Source organism: Bipolaris maydis (genome assembly GCF_028858645.1).
Source record: "Bipolaris maydis strain C4 unplaced genomic scaffold PSV08scaffold_10, whole genome shotgun sequence".
Classification (NCBI taxonomy): Eukaryota; Fungi; Ascomycota; class Dothideomycetes; order Pleosporales; family Pleosporaceae; genus Bipolaris; species Bipolaris maydis.
Window position 1 is genome coordinate 1427765 of NW_027093866.1, and position 14855 is coordinate 1442619.

The window sequence follows — 14855 nt, forward strand, 5'->3', positions numbered from 1 at the left end:
AGGTGCTGCTTATGCAACCCGTACAATCCGTAGATACATTTTCACTACATCTCACATCATATCATCATAACGTCGGTGTCTTGCGACATCAAGCCAAGCCTAAGACGTCTCACACATACATAGCATGAACCTGGTCGAGTCTCTCGGACGCTTGTGTGGGCGATTTTGTGTCTTTGCTCGCAACAGGTGCAGCCATCACTTGGCTTGAGCCTGAAATGTCGTCAACCTAATCCAAGATCAAGACAAAAAAATTAAACATAAGCTCCGTGGATGCACCAGATGCGCCACAGGCAATTCGGGCATTTTTACGGCCTTGATCAGAACTCTACTCAGCAGTGAGTGAGGTCAGCTCCAAGGGTGCCTAGTCTCGCCCGTCAGCACCATTCACTTTGGAGACCAATGCGCTACAGCCAGTGCGTTAAGCCAGTGCGTTACCCCGGATTACATGCCGTCCGTGTTTTCTGCTCGAGTCGAATCAAATCTCCCCCTGTGGCAGCACATGCGGCCACACTAACTTTGTACAAATGCCAAGCACCTTGGGTAAGATGACATTTCATACTTGTTTGGGTAAGGTAAATCATGTCGAAGCCACTTCCTGCGTCGCACTTAGCGAACAAGCCAGGCTCTAGCACAAACTGTACATTAGCGCCGCCGCCTTACCGCTCCAACGGGCACGAGCTGGTTGCTTACTAGCCGCAGCTTCCTATCGTGCCTATGGGCCGCATGGCGGTTATGCCACTGTCAGATTTATATCGGCCCTCTTCGTGCCGCGATCGTCGTCTTGTTGTTCTCATCCCTTCTCCCTCTTCGCCTTAGAGGTTGCAATTCCACTGGTGTAGCACAGCAAATACAAAGTACTCCAGTTCAGGCAAACGACAGGCAAACTATTTAGCATTTCACCCTCTCACATTTCAGCACCCTCGTCTACATGAGGAGCTCATGCTATAAAAGAGCAAGGAGATAAAGACACCATTCTCGATCAGAACGATATGCGTCTCGCTACCGGACCAAACCTCAAATACACACCCGTTTACCCACCGTTCCTCCCGACCCTCCTCATCTGCTGTTGCATTCTATTCTTCTTCTACCACCTCGTTCCCTCCTTCACCACCGCAACCGACGACATCGCCACTCTCCTCGTCGACAACCTCAACCTGCGCCCCTCAGGAAGCAATGCCTGCACAAAGGAAATCGGCACCGCACAATGCTGCAGCCTCTTCCTTGAAGCCACGCCCTGCCTAGACGAATGCAGAAAGCTCCATGTCGACCGCGAAACACTATCGCTCACTCTTGCATATGATAATTGCGCAAGCCAATGCTTGGCTGAGTATCACTCTTCTTGTCCCAGCAGCATCGCCAGATAGAGCATCACGTATGGAAAGTTAGGAAACACACAACTGCTTCGCCCACGGGGAATCAATCAAACCCTGCTTATGTCGGCCTTATGAAAAAAAATATAATACGTCACAACTCATTTAGGCCTCCCTATATACAACTCACAAACGCACACACTCCCTCTCGGCAAATGAAAGTACGGAGGGGGAAAGGGGGCGGTGCAAAAATAGTGGGGGGACGCTTGCGCCGCACCGCCAAGACTGCGGCGCAACGCAAGCCCCCGGTTAGCTCGGCACATTCCCGTGTGGCTCGTGGCTGGGCAGCGTTGGGGAACAGGTATTATTAGCCAAGGGGAAGGGGTGTTGCCGGGGAGACTGAGGGATGGAAGATGAGGGTTGGGGATGGATGGGTATCGGAACTGTGGGTTAGATTGAGGATGGGTGGGGAAAATGAGAGGGGGTTTGGGAACAATGGGAACAATGGGAGGGGGGATTTAATGGATTTCTTTGAGTAAGGGAAAGTACACACTTGGGGTGTGGGGTCATAGATATGGGTTAGAACAAGGATCATCTCTATGACGAAATTGAAAAAGTTTAAAAAATGGTTTTTGTATGCGAGAGTTGGCATTGCTGGTATCCTTTATTTGAATGGGCGTGGGAAAGGATTGTGCATATCTTCTCATATGTGCGTTCTTTGAAGCGAAGCGAATTATTTTGGTCTATATGCTTGGAGGTCGTTGGTGGATAGGAGATGTCCCGGAGATGGTTGTTGGAGTATTCAGCGCTTTGTAGTTGTGGACAAGTGGAGGAATTTTGTTTTGGGATAGTCCAAGGTTGATATCACGAGCAGTCTTTTGAGGTCAGAAGCAAATGGGAGTTTGGAGTTATGTGCTGTACTATGATAATGGTAGTGGGGTCAGGTTGCTAGGGTGAAGGCATGAGGTTATTTTGCTTGTGCAATGGACAGAGGGATATCAGCGATTCCACTAAGACCAATGGGTATTGGGTAAGTAGATCGGACGAGCTCATAGGTAGTAGTTAGACTGGGGTGTTAGGTGTTGTGAAGTAGTGAGATCGATTGGCAACTACACTTCTCACTCACTGCTGAGATCGATCAGTAGCTTTGACTCTCAATCGCCTCCGAAATCGCTTGAAACCTTTTCTTCTCTCACTCATGGGGTTTTTTAGGCGCACACATCTCTCTTGAACTGCGGGGTCTGATTGAAAGCCATCCCTCACTACTTAAGACGGAACAGTGGCTTTTCCTCTTTCTCTCACGAACAACTGTGCCCAGTCTCCAATTCCCGGCTTTCTTCTATTAACTGCAACAAGCTCTTCCACCACCAACACCACCACCACCGCCACCACCAACGATACTACAGCGACAAAAACATGGCTCCGTCAACGCCAGCCCCTGTCAGTTCTACCGTCCCATCGACACCAAATATACCACACCCGCCTTTTCATTGCAAGAAATGTAGAAGTCTCTTAGCTGATCCAGATAAGCAAAGAAAAGGCGAAGGGTACTTTAAAAACTGTAAAAAGTGCCGTGAAAAAGTTACAACATCCCGTCAGCGACGGAGGGATGAAGGGATTAAGAGAAAAGCGACTGATACGGCGCCCAATATACCCAATCAAAAGCCGCGTCTACATAAGCCTAGTAAGAGAGGAGACGATTCTCAGACTACTCCTCCCAATGGCCCATCGGAATACCGATCGTCAGAAAGTTCTTCTAAATCAATTGAGCAGGAAGTAGATATGGCGAGTCAGCTTATCATGAACGATTCAGCACCCGGAATACGAAAATGTTCAGTGTGCTCAGAATCGATCCCAATCCTAGATTTTCCCCAACTTAGCTGCACTCATATACCAGACGTATGCCATAATTGCCTTCTTCAATGGATAGATCAAGAAATTGCTGCAACTCAGGATATCCAGAAGATACGATGTCCAAGCGATTGCGCACGTTTAATCACTTATCAAGATATACAAAAGTATACCTCAGCTAAGGAATTTAATCGCTATAACGAATTATCCCTACGCAGCTTTCTTAGTACCCAGGAAGACTTTGTATATTGTATGGCGCCAGGATGCTCTTCAGGACAGATACACGATACTTCTACATTAGGCGAACAAGGCCCGATATTCCGATGTGTCGGTTGTGGATATCGGATGTGCACTGCACATACGCCCATTGTACCATTTCACGAGAACGAGACTTGTGCAGAGTATGACAAACGTATCGAGACTGAAAAAGAAGAAGAAGAAGCGGCCAGTGTTGCGCTGCTTAAAGAGAAAGCACAGAAATGTCCGGGGTGCGGATCTCAGATTGAAAAAACGACGGGATGCGACCGCATGACTTGTAAGATTCTGAAAAACCCTGGATGAACTACTACATGTATATGCTAAACTTCAATAGGCAAGTGCGGGTTCGAATTCTGCTACGTTTGCCGTGCACCATATGCTGGTCCGCAGGGTATCCGCGCGTTGGGTAATTCAGCTCATCGGGAAGACTGCCAGTATCACACTGCCAGGCTCCTTGCCCATGAAGAAACAGTTTTCGAGCTTTGAAGATTATCTGAAGCTTAAATTGTGGAGCCGAGGGAACAATTTGCACAGGGACATCTATTCGGCATTTGGTGTACATGGTAGCCTTTCTCTTTGATCGAGTTACTCTTCGGATAATTCCGAAGATTAACTCTTACCTTTGGCTACACTAGGTTCTTTAATATGTCAATGCATCAAGGCTGACAAAAGCATATCTTGGAATTAGTGGTATTTTGGGGATGGAGAGTAATTCAAAATGTGTAAGGACCAAGCAAAAAAACATATATCCTCACCTTTGTGCCTTTGTTGCGTTGCACACAATGCAACATATCTCATTGTACTGACCCAAGGTCGCTCCCAACACCCTTTGTTCGGTTTTCAACTACAAAAAATACTGGCAAATACAATTTGCAAACTTTCGAGATTGCTGATACTCTCTGGATAGAAATAGTGAAGCTGACCACCGTAGACTCATCGCACAGACCATGACCAGAAAAAACAGAAACAATCCGCATGTTCCTCCCTGGGTGACAGCTATACCATATTTCAAACACGCAGCAAAAGCCTTCAAAGACGCACATAGACCACATTGGACTCCCAGTATGTGATTCTGTAATAAACACAACTCTTCACTAACGATCTGAAGTTCAATTACGTAACACGATAGAGACAATATGGGCTGGCGACACACTCACGCGCGATTACTATTCAGCACGCAAGGGTAAAACAAGATTGTATGGTTTGCCTCCAGGCCGCGACATAATACCACAAAATCCCTACAACGAGCAGGACATTGCTCACGCAAGAGCCAATAAGACTCTACCACCACGACGTGATGCAGGAGGAAATCCGATCCCCCCTGTGCCAGCTGCACCTCCACTACCTCCACCACGACCAAGGAATAACTACCCCTACGACTTTTGGCCTCGAGAACCTTGGCATCCCGATCCAATTGATCCAGCACGAGATATGACGATGGAATTTCTCGCACAGAACGACTATGTCTTTCTCGAGACTGCACCTAACCAGTGGCCGGTAAGAGATGAATCAAACTTCCGCGGAGCGAAGTGGTTGGGAAACGGATCATATGGCTGCGCGGGATTATGGTGCCAGGTAAAACCAACGAATACAATTGAAGGAGTGAGCTATTATGTGCCGTACCTTGGGATAGTGAATACATGCTAACACGTACGGTCCTAGAGATTCGTCATTAAGGAAGCTCGAATGAGTAAAGGGGATTGGCGAGATCCTATTAAGTGGCGCGACCAAGTCCCGCAAGAAATCCGAATCCACCAACTCGTCGACAGCAATCGCGCCAATGCTAGTGATAACCATGATACAATCATTGAACACTACGGGTACCGACTGATGATGCGTCAGCGCAGATACCGCATTTACCTCGCCTACTACCAAGGTGGAAATCTTCACTCTGCACTAAGCGGAAGCATGCCCAATCAAGAATTGGTGGACCTATACACATCGCCACGCATAGACCCAACCAAAAGGCGTGAAGGCTACAACTGGGACGCTGAACTACGCTGTTACAGAGACCCAGAAAACAATCTACCCACTATACTACCCGAGCGACTGATCTGGGAGATTATTGATTCCCTCACCAAAGCATGCCAGATTCTGCATTTCGGGCAAGCAGACTATGAAGTCGTGGCTCCAGGAGCAAAAAGAATCACACACCGCGACATCAAACCCGACAACATTTTTATTGAAACTATGATGGACAACGACGAATTTCCAAGATTCATTCTTGGAGACCTTGGGCTCTCGTTCTTCTCGCACGGCAAAGACGAAGATAACGGCGTGCCACATGGCTCCCGCGCTCCACCTGACAACCCGGACCAATACACCTGGTCACACGAGTGCTTCGACCACCGCTACGCGCCCGAGGTGTACGAGAAAACACAAGAGTCGAACCCGCACCCGATAGGTGAAAAAACAGATGTCTGGCAAATTGGGGCTGTCCTCTTCTGGCTCCTAACCAACGGCTTCGCGAATTCCTCTCGCGGTCCCAAAGCACCATTGTACGATATCCCCACCTACATCTCGCAGGCTGAGCGTTTCCCGCGAATAGATAGGTTCAAGCAAACAGATAGGTTTGACGATGAGATGTATCCGACGCTGTTGAGGTATGCGCCTAAGTTTAGGAATCTTTGTGCGCGCTGTGTGAATTGGGATCCGGATAATCGGCCGGGGCTGATGGAAGTAAGAGAGGATTTACGGCAGATTTTGGATGAGGATCCGGAGATGAGTGCGGATAGGGATTATGGGCCGTTGAGGCCGCAGGAAGATAAGGAGTTTAGGCTTGGGGCGCATTTTCCCTGTTATCCCCAGGTAGGTTTGTAGAAATTGAAGGTGGTCAAGTGGTTATGTTCTTTGGTAATGTTTGGTTAGATAGGGTAGAGTGTGGAAAGCTTTATGGGAAATGATCTGTATGATAGTGTACGATGAGTTGTTGGACGACTTGTCTCTGCCGCACATGTGTGTTTCTGCCAGAGTTGACAAAAATGATGTTTTCTGCTTCACCGCTTATAGAGTTCTTAACATGTACTTGTACCCATCAGCAAATTTTAGAGCAAGAAGGATGTAAAGATGTGCGAGTATGTCTTATTTGGTCGGTCGATCAAATAATTAACAGCCATGTGCTTGCAGACTTCGTAGACAATGGTGCCATCGCATCACAGTTTGAATTTGGTCCCTACCAGCTTCTCACTCAAATCCCAAAGCTTCTCGGCTTGATCTGGATCAGTTGCGTGTGGCATTGCTTCTATCATTTGACAGTCATCGAGGAAGATTCCTTTCTCTTCTATTCAGACATCAGCGCTTAGTTTCTCATTGAGAAAACCTAGGAAGGCTACATACCGTTCAGAGCTGGGTCCAGCGCTGCAACCAACACTGTAGCCGCGCCTTGATCAAGATTCTTCGAGAATGGACTCGCTTTCTCGACTGCCGCTATCTCTTCAGAACCAAGATCACGACTAATGTTGGTCCATATCGCTATTCATGTAAGAAAAACTTCCGGATTATTGCAAAAGTAAATACGTACTCCCTGGATGAACTGCATAGCTTCTTATACCTTTTCCACCGAGCTTTTTGTTGATGCTTACGGAAAACAAAATGTTCGCAGTCTTTGATTGACCATATGCTGCAAATCCTTGGTATCCATTGCTGCCTTGAATCTTGGCAAACGCAGGGAAAGATGGCGTGTATCGCTCTTCCTCTGGCAGCTCTTCGTTGCTTTTCTCTAAATTGTAATCTGAAAAACGAATGGCGCTCAGGCGATGACCAAGTGATGAGACATTGACAACACGTGTTGCTCCCGGAATGGACGATGCAGCCGACTTTAGAAGTTGGGGTACGAGAAGGGTGGTGAATAGAAAGTGACCAATATGATTGGCACCAAACTGTGCTTCGATGCCCTCCACAGTTTTCCGACGAGTCTTGGTCACAAGGCCGGCATTGTTAATGATTAAGTCCAGACGATCGGTCAACTCTGAAACGTGTTTTGCCGCCTTCCTAATGGAGTCTTGCGACATCAAATCGAGAACCACAATTTTAGTTGCAGTCCCGGGGTAGGCATCTTGCACGGCCTTTCGTACTTGCTCAAGCTTCGATTCGGTACGTGAGGCGAGTATCAAAAGGGCGGGTGCTTGAGAAGCGATCGAAAGAGCAATTGAAGACCCAATACTTTCTGGTGATACACCGGTAATCAGTACTAGCAACAGTGGAGTTAGTTACCCATATCATCATGAAATTCAAGCAAAACTACCTTTCTTTCCACGAATCTGATCTGCAAAGGCTTTGGAAACCTCTAGCCCGCCTGTTTCTTTGTTCCATTCCGGATGTGTTAAAGTCGTCATGACGGATGCCGCACAACCTCCTGAGCCTTCATAAAAGCACAAATATCTTTCTTGAGGTACGTAAATTATCTGAATATGGTGTACTACGTCAACCGGTGTACACGATGTATCAGATTCGTGTTACATTGCACTTAAATGCCGAACCGAGGTTCTGAGCTGCGATCTTCACTTGTTATCTGCTCAGATCACCTGAGCCCTGCATACACCATGCCAGCAATTATATTTTCCCAGCCATTCAGCGTTTTTTGGACCCATAAATCTCCAGAATAAGCGTAGCTAGGTTAATCACAAACTCTGTCGACATTTCTGAAGACTGCAACCTAGATCTCAGACCTCAAAGATGACTTTACTAACGCCAGGGATGCGTTTTAGTAAGTATAGTAGAGGATGATCACAGACATAGTGTAGAGTTGCTTGGCATTGTAGTAGTAGTTTAAAGGTAGGGGTTTTGCGCCTCGTTCTGATAGTAAGGATTGTGTGGACTAGGACTGCTGGAAAGCATGTAGTGGATGCGGGGAAAGCCAGCGGGGAAGCTGGTGACGATGTGGGGCATGTACATCGCCTGGTTCGTAGACGGATCTACGTACCCGTGCGTGCGTATCATTTAGGCTCATATCAACGGAATCAACATACCGCGAATGAACCTGCAGAGTGACGTGCCGTGCCCCATGCTCGTGTGGGTGTGCAGGTCACCGGAGGCATGTCGCCTGCCTGCCTGAATCCAGGTATCAAGCTCACAGATCGGCAGATAGTAAGCCTTCGGGAAGTGGTGGTCGTTTTGCCCCACGCTTTTGGGGATGAGGCTTACTTCCACATCGAGTACCGCAATCAGTCTTGTCGTATTCTTTCATTATTACATTCTGGGCGTGGCATTTCTTTTCATTCTAAACGCCAGTCCGTACAAAAGTAGACGAAAACAAACCACCGAAAATGGCTTCTTCAGACACAGATGGCAAGGGAAACCAAGTCAATAGTACTGTCCCAAAAACAGGCATCAAAGTAATCATTGTCGGTGCAGGTACATGCTAGCCAAGGATTCAAAACTTGTCCACTTTCTGAAAATTTCAATAGGTTTTGGTGGCCTCTCCACGGCCATAGAATGCATCCATCATGGTCACACACCCGTAATCTATGAATCTTTCCCCTCTCTCAAGGTTCTTGGCGACATCATTACTTTCGGACCTAATGGGGGTCGCATCTTCGCACGATGGAGTGACGGCCGCGTGGCACGTGAAATGCGCAAGGTCTCCATCGACTTGACCAATTATGGTTTCAATATCCACAAGTGGGACACCGGCGAGATAGTAATCAACCAAAAGACGCCGCCGCGCAATGACGAAGCGCCCAACTTCAACGGGCATAGGGGGGAACTTCATGAAATTGTTTTTGAATATGCAAAGGAGATTGGTGTAGAAATCAACTTGGGACAGAAGATTGAACATTACTGGGAGAATGAGAAGGAAGCTGGCGTTGTGCTCGCGGATGGAACGAGAGTGGCTGGCGACGTTGTAGTGGCAAGTGATGGTGTCAGAAGCAAAGCCAGGACGCTAGTGCTCGGATACGAGGACAAACCGAAGAGTAGTGGTTATGCGGTTTGGAGAGCGTGGTTTTCGAACAAAGACATGATTGCGGATCCGGAGACTAAGCAATTTTGCGAGAATGGTGATACATTCAATGGCTGGATTGGTAGGTCGTTGTTCTTTGCAACCATTGATCTAAGCGCACTATGAGTGGTGACAACTGACAAGCACATTAGGCCCAGACGTACATTTTCTCTTCAGTACCATAAAGAATGGCTTGGACTGCTGCTGGGTTTTGACCCACCGCGACTCGCATGACATCAAGGAGTCCTGGTCATTCCCTGGCTATCTCAAAGACGTGCGTACGGTCCTTGACGGCTGGGACCCTATGTGCTGGAAAATCGTCTCTAAAACGCCGGAAGAGAAATTGGTAGACTGGAAGCTTGTTTACCGGGACCCACTGCCCAATTGGGTCTCTGGATACGGATCTGCACCTGGTCATGGTCGCATATGTCTACTAGGAGATGCCGCCCACCCATTTTTGCCAACGAGTGCACAGGGCGCAACCCAGGCATTAGAAGACAGCGTTACAATTGCAGTGCTGCTGAGGAAGGCTGGTAAAGGGAATGTAAAAGGAGCGTTGAGAGCATACCAAGACGTGCGATATGAACGTGTGAAAGCGGTGCAGAAGACGGGGGAGACTACTAGAGACATGTGGCACAAGACGGATTGGGAGAAGGTGAAGAAAGATCCTACTCTCATACAGCTTCCAAGGGAGGATTGGGTGTTCCTACATGATGCGCAGAAGCATGCGGAGGAGTTAGGAGACGAGGCAATCAAGAAAGCTGCGAGCGTGGCTACATAGATTGTGTCTAAGCCTGTCGAACAAACTCATCGGTAACAAGATACTAGATTCTTCTATAATCTTTATTCTCATTAATGCAACGAATGCAAGTATCCTCGCATACACTTTCTATTCATCCCAAGTTGCACATTATAGAGAAGGGCTTTTTCCCAAAGCTCATGAACCTGTTGTGTGTATTTTTTTAGAAAAGAAAATAAGCAGAAAATTCCTTCCTCAATCAAGACAGAGACGATACATCTACATATTCAGAAACAGACTCATGGACTGTTTTACGACCCATCAATACTCTTAGTCACGCTTCCCCACGCTAACGACTTCCTGATGTACGGCTTCGTTCTTCTCACTATCGCTCCGTCCAATCTTCTCATCTCTGCCTTGTACATAATGACCAACGCATACATACTTTCTGAACTTGCGGGCTGGAAGTCTTGCTTCAAACATCTCATCGACCTCTTCGAGAGTGCGGTCCTTGATTTCTGGTAGATAAAAGTAGATCCATAAAACTGTGATAAAGCAAGATGGTCCCCAGATCCAACCTGGTCAGGAAGTTAGTACTTCTATAGAAGGGATTTGTAGTAACAAGGCAAGGAAATCGGGAAAGGGAACTGACCATATTCTGGCCCCCAATTGAGAGATTCAGGATTGATAAAATAGGGTGCCGTAAAAGTGGTGAGCCACGCTGCGGCAAAGGCGACGGCAGATGCAACACCGAATGTATATGACCGCAAGCGCTGTGATGGGATTTCACCGCCAGCAAGCCAGGAGTAAGCCGCAATCATGCCGTTGTATCCGCAAATGTACACGACCGAAACTCCGACAATTATCTTGCCTCTGTTAGTACACAAAGCGAGAATAAATTCTAAACTCAACCACAACGTACCTTTCCGGTGTGAGTGGTGCGAGGATTGACGTGGTAAACAGCTGCGATGATCATCTGGGTGATACCGCAAATCGACAAACCGACCATGAGGAAAACACGCCGCCGTCCAACTTTGGAGATGATACAGCTGTTGACTGTTACCGCAACAATACCGACGGCAATCAAGATGCATGTGTTCATGAAAGGGCTGCCAACATTTGCCATCTGCATCGAAGTCAGTATTTACGTGAGATTGAAACCTTTGCAGCTTACCTGGAAGAAGTATGTGCCATACGCAATTACAAACATGGCACCGGATGCAGCTTGAGTAGATACTGCCGCAATAGATAGCAACGTGCGTCTACGGTCGACTGGGTTCCTCCAGATATCCATGAAACTTGTATTGGCATTGACAGCCTTTTCGGCATCGATGGCTGCCTTCATCTCGGCAACTTCGCCGGGTACGCTCGCTGGATTTGGACGCATCCAAAGCAGCGATTTCTCAGCTTGCTGATTCTTCCCAACCAAAACGAGCCAACGTGGTGACTCGGGGATGAAGAACAAACCAATGGACATGAGGAATGGAACGATGAATACCACCCCTAATGGGATGAGGTACGCTTTCCGGCCATTCATGTCGTGTGTTGCGTTGTCGACCACAGTGCCGACAAGGGTACCTATCGAAACCCATATTTGATATACCGATATGAGAAGGCCACGGTATTGGGCTGGTGCAGACTCCTATTGCAGCATTAAGTAATCCAACCATGGCGGCGAGTAGGGTTCCATTTATAGCCTTACCTGGATGTACAACTGCGAGAATGTCATGTACCAACCATTCGCAAGTCCGATCAGCAGCCTGCCACTATACAATCCTGCGGTGTTTGTTGTAGTCATCATGATAATGTTACTGGCACAGCAAAGCGCACTGGCTAGCCACAAACAATGTCGTCTTCCTAACTTCTTCGCCCCAACTCCTGCAAATCCTGAGCTTATGAACGCACCCAAAGTCATCAGAGAGGACATAAGCTGCTGTCGTTCAGTTGATATATTCCAGCCGGCCGGACTGGCGGGATCAGGATGTCCAAAGATTTCGAGGAAGCCACGCATAGCTTGCAGTCCGCCGATGGCGCCAAAGTCAACGCCGTATTGAAAAGTTGACATCGAGACAAGGGTGCACGCTGCGACGCACTTCCAATTTGACAGCAGACTGCTGTCGAGTTCCGGCATTGTGATTACTATTTCAGAAGCTCCACGTAGAAAGGAGGAGAAGTTGATGGGAAAGACAAAGACAGGTAGTCAGGGGGATCAGGTTGTTGACAACTTTTCATACGCAGGTGTGTAGGGACCTCCACAATCCGACTGAGGACTCGTGTCTGGATGCAATTAGGCAGATCGACACCGGTGGGCTAATCCCGACGTGCAGTATTTGCCGACAGTGGTCATGAAGCATATGTACCCCGCTTCACCGTAGCCATGTTTTGAGCTTAGAATGGGATGTTCAGGCTGCAGTTTGCTTCGTTAGGCCAATGAAATTTCCTCCTCGTTCTCACATATTGCACGTTTATGCCTAAGCGAATGCTGGATATTTTGGATGCAGAAAGAAACAATCAAAAATCGCATTAGCTTTATCAGTGCTTTATCATTCACTCATGCATCGTCTGCCCTGTCTTGTGTCTCAATCTTTGCTCGGCATCTTTGCTCATTTCCGCAAGGTCAGCAGCTTGGCTAAAGCTTTTGTGGAATTTGTGTTAGAAGAGCTGCAACAGAGACTATTCTCGTAGCCAAGAAAGTCAACACCATACAAGAAGGAAGATGAGGGCATGCTACGACCCGAAATATTTATGTGGGGCAAGTTCGTGGGGCGCACCAAACGATCTCGTTGGCTGGGATGGATGGGTACATAATTGTGTAACTCCATAATCATGCATTATGTTATTTGCAGGGATGGCTGATTCCGGCCCAGAGTGCCATCAGTAGGATCAGCGAGATTTTCTGTTTGTGTGGTGATTGGGTGGGTAAGTAAACCGTGAAGCGCATTGCGTGACTATTGGTACATACTTCATGTGCTTCTGTCCTGAAAGCGGTAATCCAAACACCCCCCTTTTTTTGCTACAAAACTATCGCTAATTCTGACAAAAATCTTTCTCAATAGTCTCTTATAGCGCCACAATTAATAGACGCAACCGTGTTCATGAACCAGTGTTTCATCCAACCTTCTCCATGCCAGCCATCTTCATTATCGAACACCACTGGGGTGTCAAAACTGCTGACATCCCAAAAAACTTCGACCCAGTCCCAGCAAGATTCGTCGTTGCACTCATGGGCATGTAAAAATATCGGCTCCATGACTTCGTCGAAAATCATTTGAAAGTATACTCTACTAGCTAACAGGTAATACCCTCGGTGGAGGTATAGCCAGTTTGATTCAAAATAGTTCACATTGGAGTTGGCCAAAGAACTGAAGAGAGCATGGAGGGTATTTGGATGATGAAAATTAGTATGCTGCAGGACGAGTCGGCGGAGGGTCGGAGAGTGCGTATCGACAATACGGTCCAGAGTTGGTGCCGATTCACTTGAAATAAGTCCATCAAATTCAAGTGTCCGGAGGCGAAACGGTGGATCGCTACCAAGCTGTTGAAGTAACGGCGCCCAAATCTCGCTGCTGGTGCGGTAATACCTAATACTTCTTGGGCTTGTGCGTATTCTTAGGACTTCTAGGTTGGGATTTTGCTTAGTAATCTCGACGAGGTTTAACATGCAAATATTCTCACTGCTAGGAAACATCTCCAGCTGTAAGTCTATGGTGGTCAAGTTCTGCAAAACTGGGAAATATGCCATCCCTTCGAGTATCGATTCTGCCGAAGCCAGCCATGACTGCCACTCTGATTTCGCAAAATCCAAGATTCTGAGTACCTCAAGACATGGCGCTGCTGTCTGTGTGCAGCGTACCAGTTGAAAGACAAAATCGCAAATGGCGTTAGCACGAGTGCTCGGATGTTGTCCAGAATGTAGGATTAAGAGCCCTCCCAACTCGCCATCGCACATATCTTCATAGTCTTCGGGTAATCGCCTAGCCATTAAATTTCCGTCTTTGGTATAAACCTGGCCTTCTGGTGCTCGAATGATCAGTTCCCGTAGTTGCAGTGCTTGTTTGAAGATAGATTCAAGGACAGCAAAAAGTCTTGCTTCATTGAGGATTTCCAGTGTGACAAGTCCATCGAGGGTTGTTGTTCCTTCTTCTCCCAATTGTCGAATATGAGACCCGAGGTCGAGACGAATTTCCAATGTGTGAATATGCTTGACGAAGCGCGGGATGTTTAGTCTTTCGAGGTTTCCGATACTGCGGTTGGTTGTTTTACAGACGCGATGATGGAAGTGCGCTTGAGCCTATAAAGACCTGTCAGCGGATGTGTATGTTGAACTAGTTTATATTGCATTTACAAAGGTATGGTCGATGTGTTGCGCGATATGCCGGCTGCCGATCTTTCGAAACTCGCGCAATTGTTTGTTCGTCAAGTACCCGGAGATCATGCTCAGTATCTCTCCAGGTAGATCATCCAGCTTACGATAGTTTTGTAATGTGTTTTCCACTTCCTCGACGACATACTCAAGCATCGCCACATCTCTATCCATAACCCTTTTCCTGAAGTTGCGGAGGCACAATGACCTGTTAGTTCGGCGTAAGGATGTAAAAAGTGGCATTATTCTTTTTCGTCTGTGCGTATGAAGAATCAAATCCTTTATAGAGGAAGTTGGGACCATGGTTCCAACGGAACATGACATTGAAAGAACTTGCTAATGGATCATTATGGAATTTTGGTTCATCATGCCAAGCTGATCTGATACTTGCTGCTG

The 14855-nt window shown here is 47.3% G+C and overlaps 6 protein-coding genes across 6 annotated transcripts; 3 read left to right on the top strand and 3 right to left on the bottom strand.

Moving 5' to 3' along the window:
• Nucleotides 1–805: 805 nt before the first annotated feature.
• Nucleotides 806–1486, top strand: PSV08DRAFT_315482 (uncharacterized protein). Its single transcript, XM_014227570.2, has one exon. The coding sequence runs from the start codon at nucleotides 990–992 to the stop codon at nucleotides 1362–1364; it is 375 nt and encodes a 124-aa protein (XP_014083045.1). The 5' UTR covers nucleotides 806–989; the 3' UTR covers nucleotides 1365–1486.
• Nucleotides 1487–2726: 1240 nt separating this feature from the next.
• PSV08DRAFT_206346 (kinase-like domain-containing protein) lies at nucleotides 2727–6312 on the top strand (the record flags this gene model as incomplete). The annotated part of the gene is made up of 6 exons (XM_014227569.1): nucleotides 2727–2979; nucleotides 3634–3696; nucleotides 3754–3820; nucleotides 4351–4481; nucleotides 4549–5021; nucleotides 5082–6312. The coding sequence occupies 6 exons, from the start codon at nucleotides 2727–2729 to the stop codon at nucleotides 6237–6239; spliced, it is 2145 nt and encodes a 714-aa protein (XP_014083044.1). The 3' UTR covers nucleotides 6240–6312.
• A 259-nt stretch (nucleotides 6313–6571) lies between these two features.
• PSV08DRAFT_377874 (uncharacterized protein) lies at nucleotides 6572–7809 on the bottom strand (the record flags this gene model as incomplete). The annotated part of the gene is made up of 4 exons (XM_014227568.2): nucleotides 7663–7809; nucleotides 6940–7608; nucleotides 6756–6890; nucleotides 6572–6699 (listed from the first exon to the last, which is right to left on the bottom strand). The coding sequence occupies exons 1-4, from the start codon at nucleotides 7751–7753 to the stop codon at nucleotides 6572–6574; spliced, it is 1023 nt and encodes a 340-aa protein (XP_014083043.1). The 5' UTR covers nucleotides 7754–7809.
• An 821-nt stretch (nucleotides 7810–8630) lies between these two features.
• PSV08DRAFT_227083 (uncharacterized protein) lies at nucleotides 8631–10138 on the top strand (the record flags this gene model as incomplete). Its single annotated transcript, XM_014227567.1, has 3 exons — nucleotides 8631–8771; nucleotides 8825–9439; nucleotides 9510–10138. The coding sequence occupies exons 1-3, from the start codon at nucleotides 8684–8686 to the stop codon at nucleotides 10136–10138; spliced, it is 1332 nt and encodes a 443-aa protein (XP_014083042.1). The 5' UTR covers nucleotides 8631–8683.
• A 288-nt stretch (nucleotides 10139–10426) lies between these two features.
• PSV08DRAFT_183391 (general substrate transporter) lies at nucleotides 10427–12227 on the bottom strand (the record flags this gene model as incomplete). The annotated part of the gene is made up of 5 exons (XM_014227566.1): nucleotides 10427–10674; nucleotides 10749–10962; nucleotides 11019–11222; nucleotides 11271–11738; nucleotides 11799–12227. 5 exons carry the CDS (start codon nucleotides 12225–12227, stop codon nucleotides 10427–10429), a joined length of 1563 nt encoding a protein of 520 aa, XP_014083041.1.
• A 918-nt stretch (nucleotides 12228–13145) lies between these two features.
• Nucleotides 13146–14702, bottom strand: PSV08DRAFT_353665 (uncharacterized protein; the record flags this gene model as incomplete). The annotated part of the gene is made up of 2 exons (XM_014227565.2): nucleotides 13146–14387; nucleotides 14442–14702. 2 exons carry the CDS (start codon nucleotides 14700–14702, stop codon nucleotides 13146–13148), a joined length of 1503 nt encoding a protein of 500 aa, XP_014083040.2.
• Nucleotides 14703–14855: the final 153 nt, after the last annotated feature.

What these genes read in the sequence shown, in the direction of transcription:
- PSV08DRAFT_315482 (XM_014227570.2), top strand. Translation starts at nt 990, where the DNA reads ATGCGTCTCGCTACCGGACCAAACCTCAAATACACACCCGTTTACCCA.